The sequence below is a fragment of the Cricetulus griseus genome, chromosome 2 (assembly GCF_003668045.3).
Source record: "Cricetulus griseus strain 17A/GY chromosome 2, alternate assembly CriGri-PICRH-1.0, whole genome shotgun sequence".
NCBI classification, from domain to species: Eukaryota; Metazoa; Chordata; class Mammalia; order Rodentia; family Cricetidae; genus Cricetulus; species Cricetulus griseus.
The window spans coordinates 38,078,799-38,093,099 of NC_048595.1; the positions used below are offsets into that span (position 1 = coordinate 38,078,799).

The 14,301-nt window shown below is 38.2% G+C and overlaps 1 protein-coding gene across 3 annotated transcripts in view; it reads right to left on the reverse strand.

The window, feature by feature from the left end:
* LOC100758417 (selection and upkeep of intraepithelial T-cells protein 1-like) overlaps window positions 1-13,876 on the reverse strand; it is a 36,552-nt gene extending 22,676 nt beyond the window's left edge. For 2 of the 3 annotated variants that reach the window (XM_027402477.2, XM_035439717.1), the window contains exon 1: window positions 13,698-13,876. Coding sequence is in view for 1 of the 3 variants with exons in the window: in XM_027402475.2 (XP_027258276.1) it covers window positions 377-452 (76 nt within the window). In the remaining 2 variants the exon portion in view is untranslated. Of the gene's footprint in view, window positions 1-376; window positions 458-13,697 lie in introns of all 3 variants that reach the window. The other variant, XM_027402475.2, reaches the window with a different exon arrangement.
* Window positions 13,877-14,301: the final 425 nt, after the last annotated feature.

Below are 14,301 nucleotides of genomic sequence, written 5' to 3' on the forward strand. Positions count from 1 at the left end.
CCCTGTAGTTACTGTGTCTGAATGAAAATGGCCCCACATTGGTGGAACTGTGAGGGAAGAATTAGCAGGTGTGGCTGTTGGAGGAAGTATGTTACTGGAGATTTCTTTAAGTTCCTGTGTGCACTATGCTTAACAGATATGAGATCTGAGTTCTCAATTGCTATAGCCATCAGGCCTTTGTCCACCATCATGGACTCTAACCCTCTGAAACCCTCAGTTGAATTAAATGCTTTCTTTTTAGGTTGCTTATGGCAGAAATAGAAAAGTAACACAGTTACCTAGAACCTTAGGAATAACAGTCTTAGAATCTTGCTCCTTACTATTCCTGGCACACTTAATATTGCTAAAGCTATAAGAGTGAGTGACAGATTTATACCCGAGCTTGGTGTGATCATGTGAAGAAGGAACATGACAATACAGTGTCCATAGAAACATGGTCCTGTAGATCCCATTGTACCTATAAAAAGAAGGAGGCAAGTTACAAAGAGGAAAAATGTTAATAAGAATTTGTAGAAGTGAACTAAATACAGAGGAGAGAAGAGTAAATAGAATGATCACTATAAGGGAAAATATTTGTAAAATTGTGGCATTCTTCACCCTTTCTGACAGACCTAGAAAATGGATATAAGAAATAGAGCAATTTCAAAGCTTAGAATAAGCATTGGAGAAATAGGCTGTCTCTATCATAGCTCTGAAGAAAGTCTTCATATTCTTTCTTATTATGGGAGCTACTGGTAATGTTTTAATCCTGGTTCTGATTTAAAGGGATGAAAATTTGGACCAACACTTAATTTAAATATCCATTGTGCCAAATCTTAATGTAAATTAAGGACAGTGAAGGGCAGCCAGGGTAAGAACAATTTGGCATAGAGGATGGAGCCTTGCATGGATCACTAGCATGGATTTCCTGACAGTTGGGGAAATTCATTTGCAACTAAGGAGCCTCATGGTTATCTGGTATCATCTATCATATATCTATTAGTCACTTTCCTCATTACAAAATGCCTGAAAATAATCAAATTAAAGGAGAAACATTTGGTGTTTCCTTACAGTTAAGAAGGGATACAGCATAACATATTTGGGAAGACATGGTGGCCAGTGTGTAAAGCAACACTGAGTCTGCAGTCAGAAAACAGAGAGAAGATAGAAGTAAGGTCAAGATATCAAATCAAAAGGCCTATCCCCAGATGGCAACCTCATCAAAGGTCCATCTCCTTAAGTTTCCACAGCTTTCCAAATAACTCTACCATTTATTAATGAAGCATTCAGACATATGACCTTATGGAGACTAACTGTCAATATTTCTGGTCAACTTAACTGAATATAGCAACACCTAGGAGATAAATAAGTGAGGGAAATTCTGTACCAGGGCAATTGTGGTAAGAAGACCCAGCCTACCTGTGTGTAATAATATTCCATGGGGTGAGGTCCTTAAATAAATATAAAAGAGAGAAAGTCAGTAGAAAAAATGTCCTTAATCTCTGTTTCTGGGTAGTGACTAGCTAGCTGACTCATGCTTCTGCCAATATTACTTTCTTGCCACAATTGGCTCATTCTTTTTATTTTAAGCTGAAATAAACCCAACCTTTATTAAGTTGCTTTCTTATATGGCAAGATGTGACAACAATAAAGAGCATAGCTAATAAAGGGACATTTCATATTCAATCCACAACAGTCCACCCTTGCCCTTATACATTCATATCCATCACATAAAGCTAGTGCATATATTCCAAATGAAGAATTCATCACAGTCGCTAATGTTATTAATGTTTTCCAAAAGTTGAAAGTCTATCCTGAGACTCAAAGTGTAATCTCTTAACTGGACCACTCAAAAATCCAATCACAAGCTACATCCTTCCAATAGACAATGTCACAGAGCAAACATTTCAATCCCAAAAGTGAAGAACAATAAGATAGGAATATTAGAGAAAAAGTAAGACTAAAACCCACCCGAGCAAACACCAAGCACTACAGTTTCATGCCTGGAATAATTCTGTGCCCCAAAGGTTACCTTGTTCCTCAAGCTTTGCCATCTGCAATACATATAGCCTTTGTGTGGGATCAGGCCTATTCTGTGTCTCCAACTATCATTAATCAATGTCTCTTGGACCTGACATCTGCAGATTCCTTAAATTTCCTTAAAAATTCCTTAAATTTGGAACATAAGTTTTCCTTCATTGTTTCATACAATGTTCTCTTGGGAGCTTCCAACCAGGAATTTCAACCCAGCCATATAGGGTCTCAGTGGGTTTGGGGGATTTTTATGCATGCTTACATGACACCTCCTAGTTTTATGTTGCATGAATGCAAATCTGGCACCATGTAGATGATTTTGCCAAGTTCTGTTTCCATATTAAAACCACAGTAGAAGAAATAGTAACTTATCTCAACATGTAGACACTATCATTGGATCTGGCTTCCCTGACTATAATACTTTACAAGTATTGATACATATATTGTCTTTTCATCCCCATATTATTTTATGTGTGCTTATTTCTAACCAACTGATTCATTTTTCAACAAATATCCAACATACTCAATAATATTATAGTCTCTTGTCCTACAAAGTACAGCTGGCTTATGATAATAATTCTATAACATATGAAATATGCTTTAAATTAGGGGCTGACTATGCCACTTTCTGGTGGTAAAATGTACAGGATTGCAAACCAAAAGATAGGTATTTCAGATTCTGATCTCACTAAGTGTCTTTAGAATCTACAAAACCAATTTTCCTTTTCCATTTATGCCAAGTGTTTGGGGATTCTAAGATCTTACCAGAAAACCCAATTATGAATCTGATTCATTGGAAGATGAGACTTGCCCTAGTTATTTCAAGATCTCACATCAGTGGACCACTAGTCAGATGGTTGGGTCACTGCATCCTGTAGAGAGTGGTTGAAGGCCAAAGCAGTGCCTTGACTAATAGTCAGAGTTAATGGATAATTGAAGTAGTTCACAGCTGCCTGTAATTCTAGAGATCTGAGTCCCTCTACTGGCCTCTGCAGACATCTCCTCTCATGAGCCATACAAATAAGCAGAACATACACACACACACAATAAAAATGAAACAAATGTTTAAAGAAGACCCTCCATGTCAATCCCGAATGTGCAAGTACTATAATATGCTATTTAAAGTTCAGTAGCTAGCTTACTTTATAAAAGCTGTGTTTTTTAAATACCCATTATTTTCCAAAAATTGGCACAGTTATTTTATGTAATACTACAGGCAGCAGTCTAAATTTCAGGCCAGAACTTTGGTCAAATCACTGTCCTTAAGGCTTATGATACAGGACTAGAGGTCTGCCCATGGTGATGATGTAATTTTTTATGCACTGGTGGACAAGTCTGAGCTGTGCACTAGACAAAAATCAAAATTTGACTGTGATGAATAATGTCTTTCTTTATTCATTGTCACTTCTCTGAGTTATATTGTAACGACATCTAAGTAGAAGCCAACTATCTAAATTTTTTCAGAGTTGGAATGAAAGTGACATTCCTATAGGAAAATTTGTGCTTTAGGACATTGCTAAAGATACCTGCACATTTCATAGAAGATCTTGACCAATCACATTTGATTCTATGCTAATTTGTAAAAAGTTATTTGATAATAGTGAGTTAGTACTTTCATAGAGGTAGAGTTTCAAATTAGGGAGATACAAAATTCTAGAGGTATGGATGATGGTTGTACAACATAGTATGTATAATGTAAATATATTTAATGTTACTGAACAATGCATTTAAAATAATAAATGAAAATATTATTTTCCACAAAATTTATTATGGAGTCTTAAAATATTTTAATAATTTTTCAAAACTATTTTTATTATATTCATCCCTTCCCTCAACTTTTAACAGTTCAGTCCCCCTTCCCTTCCCACCTAACTTTGTGTCTGCTCTCTCTCTGTGTTAACCCATTCAGGCCAGTTTTAGGTGCCCATATACATTTGGGTGTGGCAACTTCCAGTGTACCATGATCTACCTGCCAGGAACCACACATAAAAGAAAACTGACTTTCCCTTTCCTGCTGTCTGGCTGCTATCAATTACCAATAACTTTTCAGATACATTGGGACTTGAGGCCCTCCTCCCCACTCCATGCTTGGATTTTGTTTAGTTTGAGCTTAAGGTAGTAGGTGACTACATTGGATCAATGTTTTCCACACATAGCAGGGCATATGAACTCACAGCAGTTGTGACAGCATGCACTACCTGGACACCCTCAGCCAGCCAATTTTTTTCCTGTTGTTTTAAAGGTATTATTGTAACAAACCAAATATACTTAAAATTGATACAAGATTTTCACTGAGTCTGGCCACACCTCACCCTTGGCCTATTCAATGCCTTCTGTTTGAGTTGAGTCTGGCCTCTCCTCCAGCCCCAACTCCCAACACCCTATCCAGGGATTTTCCTGGGCCTGCTCTTCAAGTACAGTGGACCTGCCCAGGCAAAAAGGCCCACCCTGGGTCTAGCCACAACTCACCCTTGCCCCCCTCCACTTTCCACCTTCTGCTTGAGTGAAGAGAATACCAGGAGAGGCCAGACCATCCAGAGTTGCAGACACTGAAGTCTTGGCCCACATACTCCACCTGGAGACTAGAGGAGAGAGAGAGACCCTACTTGCACCCACTCAAAGAAGGGAAGGGAAGACAACAGTATTAGAATACACTCAAAAAACAGAAAGACCAATATGATACCACCAGAATCCAGGGACACCATACCAGCAAGACGTAAAAAGCCCAATGCAGAGGAAGAAGAAGAGACAGAACTTAAAAACTATATTATGAAGATGATAGAGACCCTTAAAGAGGAAAGGAGAAAAACCCTTAAAGAAATTGAAGAAAAAAACAAAAAATACATGAAATTGAGGAAAAGACAAACAAAATAATCAATCAATAAATAAATGTCTTAAAGAATCTAAAGAAAGCCAAGAAAAAAAAAAAAACAACCAAACAAGTGAAGGAAACAATTCAAACAGTTCATGGCTTGAAGGCTGAAACAGAAACAATAAAGAAAATACAGAATCAGGAGATGCTGGACATAGAAACACTGGGTAAATGATCAAGAACTACAGATGTAAGTATAACCAATAGAATACAAGAGATGGAAGAGAGAATCTCAGTTGTTGAAGACTCACTAGAGGATATACAGTCATTGACCAAAGAAAATCTCAAATCCAACAAATCCCTAACACAAAATATCCAGGAAATACAGGACACCATGAAAAGATCAAATCTAAGAATAATAGGTATAGAAGGTGAAGAAACACAACTCAAAGGTACAGAAAACATATTCAACAAAATCATAAAGAAACCTTCCCCAACCTAAAGAACTATATGCTTATGAAAGTACAAGAAGATTACAGCACAGCAAATAGACTAAACCACACAAAGAAGTCCCATCGACACATAATAATCAAAATACCAAACTTCCAGAATAAAGAAAAATATTAAGAGCAGCAAAGGAAAAAGGCCAAGTAACATATAAAGGCAGACCTATGCTAATTATACCCAACTTCTCAATGGAAACTTTGAAAGCCAGAAGGTCCTGGATAGATGTTCTGTAAATGCTAAGGGAACACGGATGCCAGTCCAGACTACTGTAACCAGCAAAGCTTTCAATTACTATAGATGGAAAAAACAAGATACTACATGACAAAAACATATTTAAACAATACATATCCACAAATCCAGGCCTACAGAAAATACTGGAAGGAAAACTCCAATGCAACAAAGATAACTACACTCACAAAAATATAGGCAATAGATAATCCCACTTTACGAAACACTAAATGAAAAAAGAGGGGGAATCCACACATAATAACACCACCAGCAGCAAATAAAAAACAAACAAGAATCAACAATCAATGGTCATTAATATCCATCAATGTCAATTGTATTAACTTGCCTATAAAAAGACACAGGCTAAAGAATGGATATGAAGACAGAATCCATCGTTCTGCTTCATACAAGAAACACATATCAATGTCAAAGACAGAGTAAAGGTGGAGGGGGAGAGATTTTCCAATTGAACAGACCCAGGAAACAAGCTGGTGTTGCAATACTAATACCTAACAAATTAGACTTCAAACTAAAATCAATCAAAAGAGATGAAGAAGGGCATTTCATAATCATCACAGTAAAAGTCCATCAAGATGAAGTCTCAATTATGAATATCTATGCCCCAAATATGAAGGCACCCACATTCGTAAAAGAAACATTACTAAAGCTCAAATCACACATAAAACCTCACACACTTATAGCAGGAAATTTCAACACCCCAATCTCACCACTGGACAGGACCACCAGACAAAAACTTACAAAGAAACTAACAGAGTCATGACACAATTGCGATTAACAGACATCTTTTGAACATGCCATCCAAACACAAAAGAATATGCCTTCTTCTCAGCACCACATGGAACCTTCTGTAAAATTGACCACATACTTAGCAACATAGCAAACCTCCACAGATACAAAATAATTGGAATAACCCCCTATATCTTATCAGACCACAATACTTTAAAGTTAAAATTCAACAAAAACACAAATTGTAGAAACCTTACAAACTCATAGAAATTGAATAATGCCCAATTTGCACCATTTCTGGGTCAAAGAAGAAATAAAAAAAAAATTAAAGACGTCCTAGAATTTAATGAGAATGAATACACAACATACCCCAAATTACGGTACACCTTGAAAGCAGTGCTAAGAGGAAAGTTCATAGCACTAAGTGCCCACATAAAGAATCTGGAGAGTAGTCACACTAGGGAATTAACAGCAAAATTGAAAGCTCTAGACCAAAAAGAAGAAAACTCAACCCAGAGAAGTAGATGTCAGGAAAGATTCAAGCTAAGGGCTGAAGTCAATAAAGTAGAAACTAGGAAAACATTACAAAGACTCAATGAAACAAAGAATTGGTTCTTTGAGAAAATCAACAAGATAGACAAACCTCTATCTAAACTAAGCAAAAGGCTGAGAGAGACCATGCTAATTAACAAACTCAGAAATGAAAAGGGGGACATAACAATGGACACTGAGAAAATCCATAGAATCATCAGGTCGTAATTTGAAAACTTGTACTCCACAAAACTTGAAAATCTAAAGGAAATGGACAATTTTCTGGATAGATATCACTTACCAAAATTAAGTCAAGAACAGATAAGCAATTTAAACCGAGCTAAGCCACTAATGAAATAGAAGCAGCCATCAAATTCTCCCAATCCCCCCCCTCAAAAAAAAAAAGTCAAGGCCCAGATGTTTTCAGTGCAGAATTCTTCCAGAAATTCAAAGAAGAGCTAATATCAGTACTTCTAAAATTGTTCCACACAATAGCAGCATAAGGGACATTGCCAAACTTGTTTTACAAGACTAAAATTACCTTGGTACCCAATCCACACAAATGTAACTAAAAAAGACAACTACAGACTAATATCCCTCATGAACACTGATGCAAAAATACTCAACAAAATAGTGGCGAATCAAATCCAAGAACACATCAGAAAAATCATCCACCATGATCATGTAGGCTTCATCCTAGAGATGCAAGGATGGTTCAACATATGAAAATCCATCAATGTAATCCACAATATAAACAAAAGAAAAAGTGCATGATCATCTCACTAGATGCTATAAAACCCTGTGACAAATTCCATCATCCTTTCATGATAAAGATCCTGGAAAGATCAGGAATATACCAAAACATGATAAAATCAATATACAGGAAACCAACAGCCAACATCAAACTAAATGGAGAGAAACTCAATGTGATTCCTCTAAAATCAGGAACTAGACAAGACTGCACACTCTCTCCATATCTCTTCAATACTGTACTTGAAGTTCTAGCTAGAGGAATAAGACAAGAAAAGGAGATCTGGGAATACAAATTGGAAAGGAAGAAGTTAAACTTTAATTATTTGCAGTTGATATGATAGTTTATATAAGTGACCCAAAAAACTCCACCAGGGAACTCCTACAGCTGATAAACACCTTCAGCAAAGTGTTTGAGTCAAACACAAAATTGACTCAAAAAATCAATAGCCTTACTATATACACATGATAAACGTGCTGAGAAAGAAATCAGAGAAACATCACCCTTTACAATAGCTACAAACAACATAAAATAGCTTGGGGTAATACTAACTAAACCCGTGAAAGACCTTTATAGTAAGAACTTTGAGTCTTTAAAGAAAGAAATTAAAAAATATACCAGAAAATGGAAAGATTTCCCATGCTCTTGGATAGGTAGAATGAACATAGTAAAAATGGCAATCTTGCCAAAAGCAATGTATAGATTCACTGCAATCCCCATCAAAATCCCAACACAATCCTTCACAGAACTTCAAACAAAAATACGCAACTTTATAGGGCAAAACAAAAAATCCAGGATAGCCAAAACAACCCTGTACAATTAAGGACCTTCTGGAGGCATTACCATCCCTCACTGCAAACTCTATTATAGAGCCATAGTCCTGAAAACAGCTTGGTACTGGCACAAAAGTGGACACGTAGACCTATGGAATTGAATTGAAAACCCTGATACTAACCCACACACCTACAAACACCTGATTTTTGACAAAGATGCTAAAGTTATACAATGGAAAAAAGAAACCATCTTCAACAAATGGTGCTGTCATAGCTGGATTCGGACATGTAGAAGATTGAAGATCGATCCATATCTATCGGAATGCACTAAACTTAAGTCCAAATGGATCAAAGACCTCAACATAAATCCAGCCACACTTAACCTCTTAGAAGAAAAACTGGGAGGTACCCTTGAATGGATTGGTTCAGGAGACTGCTTCCCAAACATAACACTAGTAGCGCAGACATTGAGATCAACAATTAATAAATGGTACCTCCTGAAAATGAGATGTTTCTGTAAGGCAAAGGACATAGTAAGCAAGACAAAATGGCAGCCCACAGAATGGGAAAAGGTCTTCTCCAATTCCACATCTGACAGAGGGCTGATTTCCAAAATATACAATGAACTCAAGAAGCTAGCCACCAAAACACCAAACAATGCAATTAAGAAGTGGGGTGTAGAACTAAATAGAGAATTCTCAACAGAGAAATCTAAAAATGGCTAAAAGACACTTAAGAAAGTGTTCAACATCCTTAGCCATCAGAGAAATGCAAATCAAAACAATTCTGAGGTACCATCTTGCTCAGCAGAAAAAAACAATGGAATGTTGAAATTCAAAGACAAATGAGTAGAATTAGGAGAGACCATCCTGAGTGAGGTAACCCAGTCACAAAAAGACAAACATGGTATGTACTCACTCATATATGGATTTTAGACATAGAGCCAATGATTACCAGCCTACAATCACACAGTCAGAGGAGCTAGGAAACAGGGAGGACCCCAAGAGAAGATTGCATGGTCCCTCAAATAAGAGGAGGGGACAAGTACCCCTGAGAAAATTAAGAGCATGGGGGGAGAGAGGAAATAGTTGGGAAGGGGAGAGGGGTAGAAGGGGAGGGAAGAGGTGAACAGGAGGACTGAGACAGGAGAGGAATAGAGAGAGGCAAGAAAGGAGATGCCTTCATGGAGACAGTACAGGTTGGGAGAGAGGTCTGGCACAGGGGTAATGTTAGGGGATCCGCAGGGATGTCCCCAACTAAGAATCTAGGCAGTGGTGGAGAGGCTGCCTTTGATGCCCTTCCCCTATAATGAGATTGATGACTACCTTGGTTACCATTCCTAGAACCTTCATCCAGTAGCTGATCGAAGTAGAAACAGGCACCCACAGCTTAACACTGAGCCATACTCCTGGAATCCAGTTGCAGAGAGGGAGGAGGGATAAGCAAAGGAGCCAGGATGGTGCTGGAGAAAGTGGTAGAAATAGCTGACCTGACCTAGTGAGAGCACTGAGACCCCAGTTATAAATATGGGGAACCAGTATTGGACTGAACCAAGCCCTCAGAATGTGGGTGCCAGCTAGGAGGCCAAGACAGTCTATGAGACCTATAACAGCAGAGCCAGTGTTTATCCCTAGAGCATGAATAGTCTTTGGGAACCCATTCCCTATGGAGGGATACTATTGCATCCCAGATACTAGAAGGAGGGCCTGGGCCCCAGATGATGTGAGGAACTTTGATGGTCCCCCATGGAGGGCCTCACTATCCATGAGGAGGGGGTGGGGGTTAGGTTGGGGTGTTGGTGGGGAGTATGGGAGGATGGGAGGACCAGGGAATGGGGGGATGGATATGTAAATAAGAGTGTTTCTAAAATAAAAATAATAAAAAATTTTATACAAAATTTTCACCAATAAAAGTACAAAGAATAATGTTAGGAGATGTAAAATAAGGACACAAATTCACTGGTGACATCACTGCACTATAAAGTATTCAAAACAAGGTGAACCCCAAGGGGCAGGAAGGAAAGGTTTTCACTTAGGTAAGACACAAACATAAGTGGCAAATGCCCCCAGAGTGAGGGAGCTGGAACCACATATCCTCTTCCACCACACACCCCATCCTCTGTCTTTGTGGTTGTGGTGCTCCATTTGTTCATAGTGAGTAGATAGGTAACTGCAGATAGACTGGGACTTGACTCCTCTTTAGCAGTTTCAGGTCAATGTGTGGAAGCATGTCACTCTGGGTGTTTTGTTTTTCTTTCTTTTCTTTTAAAGTTATGACTTTCCTAGTCCTCTAAATTCAAAATATTTCACTCAACTAAACTATAAATGAAAAATATAGCATTTTCAGAATAAGATTTCATACATAGTAATTTTTATGTTCCCAGAACCAGTGACTATGTCGTTATAATCCATAAAGATATCCCAGCCAAGCCCTGAAGAAAATTCCTTAGACCAGATTACACTGGATCAGTGTTAAATCTGCCATGAAGAGGTTTTATTGTCAAGTACCCACAAAGCACTTACCACAATAAGAAAACTTCAGGGACTGCACACAACTCTCTAGGAGATGCAGCTGGTATTTCTAGGGTTTATTCATATGCAGCACTTCCATGTTTCATCTCCCTCGGCCTACAACAAGCCACTCCCCTGTGGGACAGCATCTAAGATATAAGATCTGTGAGGCAGAATCATGAAACTAATGCCCTTAGTGCTGGTCCAAGAACCTAAAACATTGTCGAAACTGTGAGTCCAGAGCTTGATGCATCCTGAGAAATGAGTTGGTTCTTCCTGTATGGCCCAGTGTTAGTATCTAGTTGCACAGTTTCCACATTTTTTGTTGCTGCTGCGGCATGAGAATCAGTCCCTGGAATCTTGGCTGATGGCCAGAGCATCACAAGCAGGGGCTGAGGAAATCAGCTCTATGTGGTTATATATTGTTTATCAGAATGCAAAGCTAGCCATAGCAATAGAGGCCAGGCAGTGGTGGCACACACCTTTAATCCCAGAAGCCACACTAGTTAGCCATAGAGTCTGTTCTTTCTGGCAAACGTAAGCTACTGGGCAAGAAAGTGCCATTGCCTCAACTGCTGACAGTATACTATCCAAATTCTACAAGCAAGACACAAATGAGAGTGACTGCCCAATCTTGCCAAGACAAGGTGAGATAGTCCTTCAAAATTCTTGCTTCACAGAAAAGTCTTTCAGATATGCTAGACCTGTATGCTGAAGATGCATGCCCTAACATTGCAGAGGAACCTTGGGAGACTATACAGGCAGCCAGGTGTTTCTGTCATTTTTCATAGTTTTTGGAAGTTGCTTGCTCCTACTTCCTGCTTACCTAATTAATATTATTTCCTCATCAGGTCTCTGAGGGGATTGAAGACTAGATAGTTATAATTTTTCCTTTTTAACAGACTCAGAAAAAAAACCCACTAAAGAGGTATAAAGTGTATAAGGTTGAGAGATATCAACAGGTAGCTTTGGATGGTAATGCAAGTTGTGATAAAAATTAAATTAGGTACAAAATTTTGGACCCACCTAGACAGGAGAGATATGGAGTATTTTCTATGAATGTGTTAAATGCAAATGGACTAGATATTGTTGATGAATTTATTGCATTATATATTGTATATAGTTATTGTACTTATCATATATAGTTTTTTCTTATATTAGTTATAACCTTCCTTTTGTATTAGACAAAAAGGGGTTATTATGGTGATATACTGTTTATAATCTAATAAATCTTGCTTGAAGATCAGAATGCAAAGCTAGCTACAGCCATAGAGGGTAGGAAGTGGTGGTACACACCCTCAATCCCAGCAGCCACACTAGTTAGCCATAGAGTCTGGACAGTGGTGGCATTCACTTTTAATCCCAGCAATATAGAGGTATATAAGACAGGAGCTCAAGATTTCATGTGGTATTCAGTCTGCAGTCATACTGAAGAAAGGATTTTCCTCCTTTTCATCTTAGCCTTGGTAGAGGTGAGAACTTTCTAGTGGTTTGGCTGCTTTGCTTTTCTGATCGTTAACTTGAATCCCAATATCTGTCTCTGGGTTTTTATTATTTTTACACCACCTCTACCTTGATTGTGGGGTTGGCTGTGCCACATCACACATGGAGAGAGCTCTGGCTTTCCATCCCACAATGAGAGGGCAGACATCAGGTAGCAATTTACAGGAATTGATGCAATTACTTCTGCTCAAACTATCGAGTGGAGAGAGAAGTCTCTGGTTGCCAGAGTGGCACGTTTGTATAAATGTCCCAGACATTAACACAGCCCTTGCTGTACACCTACATCATTAGGTTGCTGATGATAACTGCACACAATTTTCCTCATGGTTAAGAGTGTTGATTTGGTAAGCACTTGGGTATCCCATGCCCAGTTAAGGTATGGGGGTGGGGCATGCTACCAAACAGGCTGACTCTGGCTGTACACAGTGACAGGGAGGAGTTTGATATTTTAAAGAATTCAGACAACAAATTAATATGCCACTTAGGGAATATACAAGTTAAAATAAATGATACTTGTCTCAGCAAGAAAGTGAATAAAAGCATAAAAAAGATGTGTACCTTTAACTCCATAGGATCCTGGTGAGTTTCCTAACTTGAGCGAACAGTGCCTCTCCATCACTTTATTCTATGTCTTTGTTTTCAGCAACACAATAGTACATCTAAAATATCCTTCTTGAGTTTTAAAGATAGCTGACTTGAGATATTCTTATGGTTTCATCTCAAAAGTTTTGGATTTGCTAAGTGCTGCATCAAAATTCAGCCATTGTACATTTTGTATAATACAGTGTATCTATTCTATTATACCATGCTACTAACATGGCATCTCCTCTAACACTGCAATTCCTTTGTGTTTTCCTTAAAGTCTTTTTTCCCTTTCTTTAAAATCATCATGGATATCTCACTATAAGATATTTATCATTTTTGTTTTTTGCAATGAGCTATAATGTACAAAGGGTATTCTGGTCAACAACAATATTATGGACTGAGATCTATTCTGAGAAATAACATCAATAGGAATATCTTTCTTCATTCCTTACCAAACCACACTCCAGAAAGTGATCCCAGTGTTTGTTGAGAGTTGGTGTTGCAAGACTGAGTTTCAGCTGTCAAAGGAAACTTGAGAAAAGTTTCTCCCCACCGGGTAACTATTACTTAACCCTTCTAACTTCTTATATGGCACTATTCTTCAGATGTAGATCAAATGACAGGGAATTTAGGGACAGAGAGGCTTCCATAAAGTACAGGGAGAAGAAAGAATGAAAGAAATGATCACCTATGGAAAGAGAACCTGTCCCAGGATCTGACCAAATACTCTCACTTACTTAACTCTGGAAATCCTGGATCAGCTCCCTTTTGTTCCTGTAGAGCTGGTGCCAATTAGACAATCCAGAAGGCTAATAGTGCTTGATTGTCGTGTAGCCAGGGCACTGTATACCAAAGGCAGAATAATGCTAGAAGAATGCATTACCAAAGCTTCTTCTTTGCCCACATACTCTGGATATATGATTCTCTGACCCTGACATTTATATTACTTTCAAAGGGAAATTTCCAGTAGACTGATGACATCAATATGTAAATGAAACTCAGTTCTGGGACTTGGTATGACTCAAGTACTAACATGACTCTCCTTGCTGTGGGAAGAGGCAAAACAAAATCTGACTCATTGATGTCATGCAATTAATAGCGCATTCAAGGACTGAGAAAATTTAATTTTTAAACCTGTGTCTGTACATAGAAAAGAAAATTAGACAAAAGAAATTGCTCCCAGCTAGGTTATACATTCAAGGGACGTTTCAAAGAGCTGGTGATTACTGCAAAGAGTCTTGAAACAAAATTATCCAAAAACCAAGTTAAGCAAAGAAATACATCAAGGACAGGTTTTGAGCAAAATGATCTTGAGAATATTAAGTGGAAAATTCACATAAA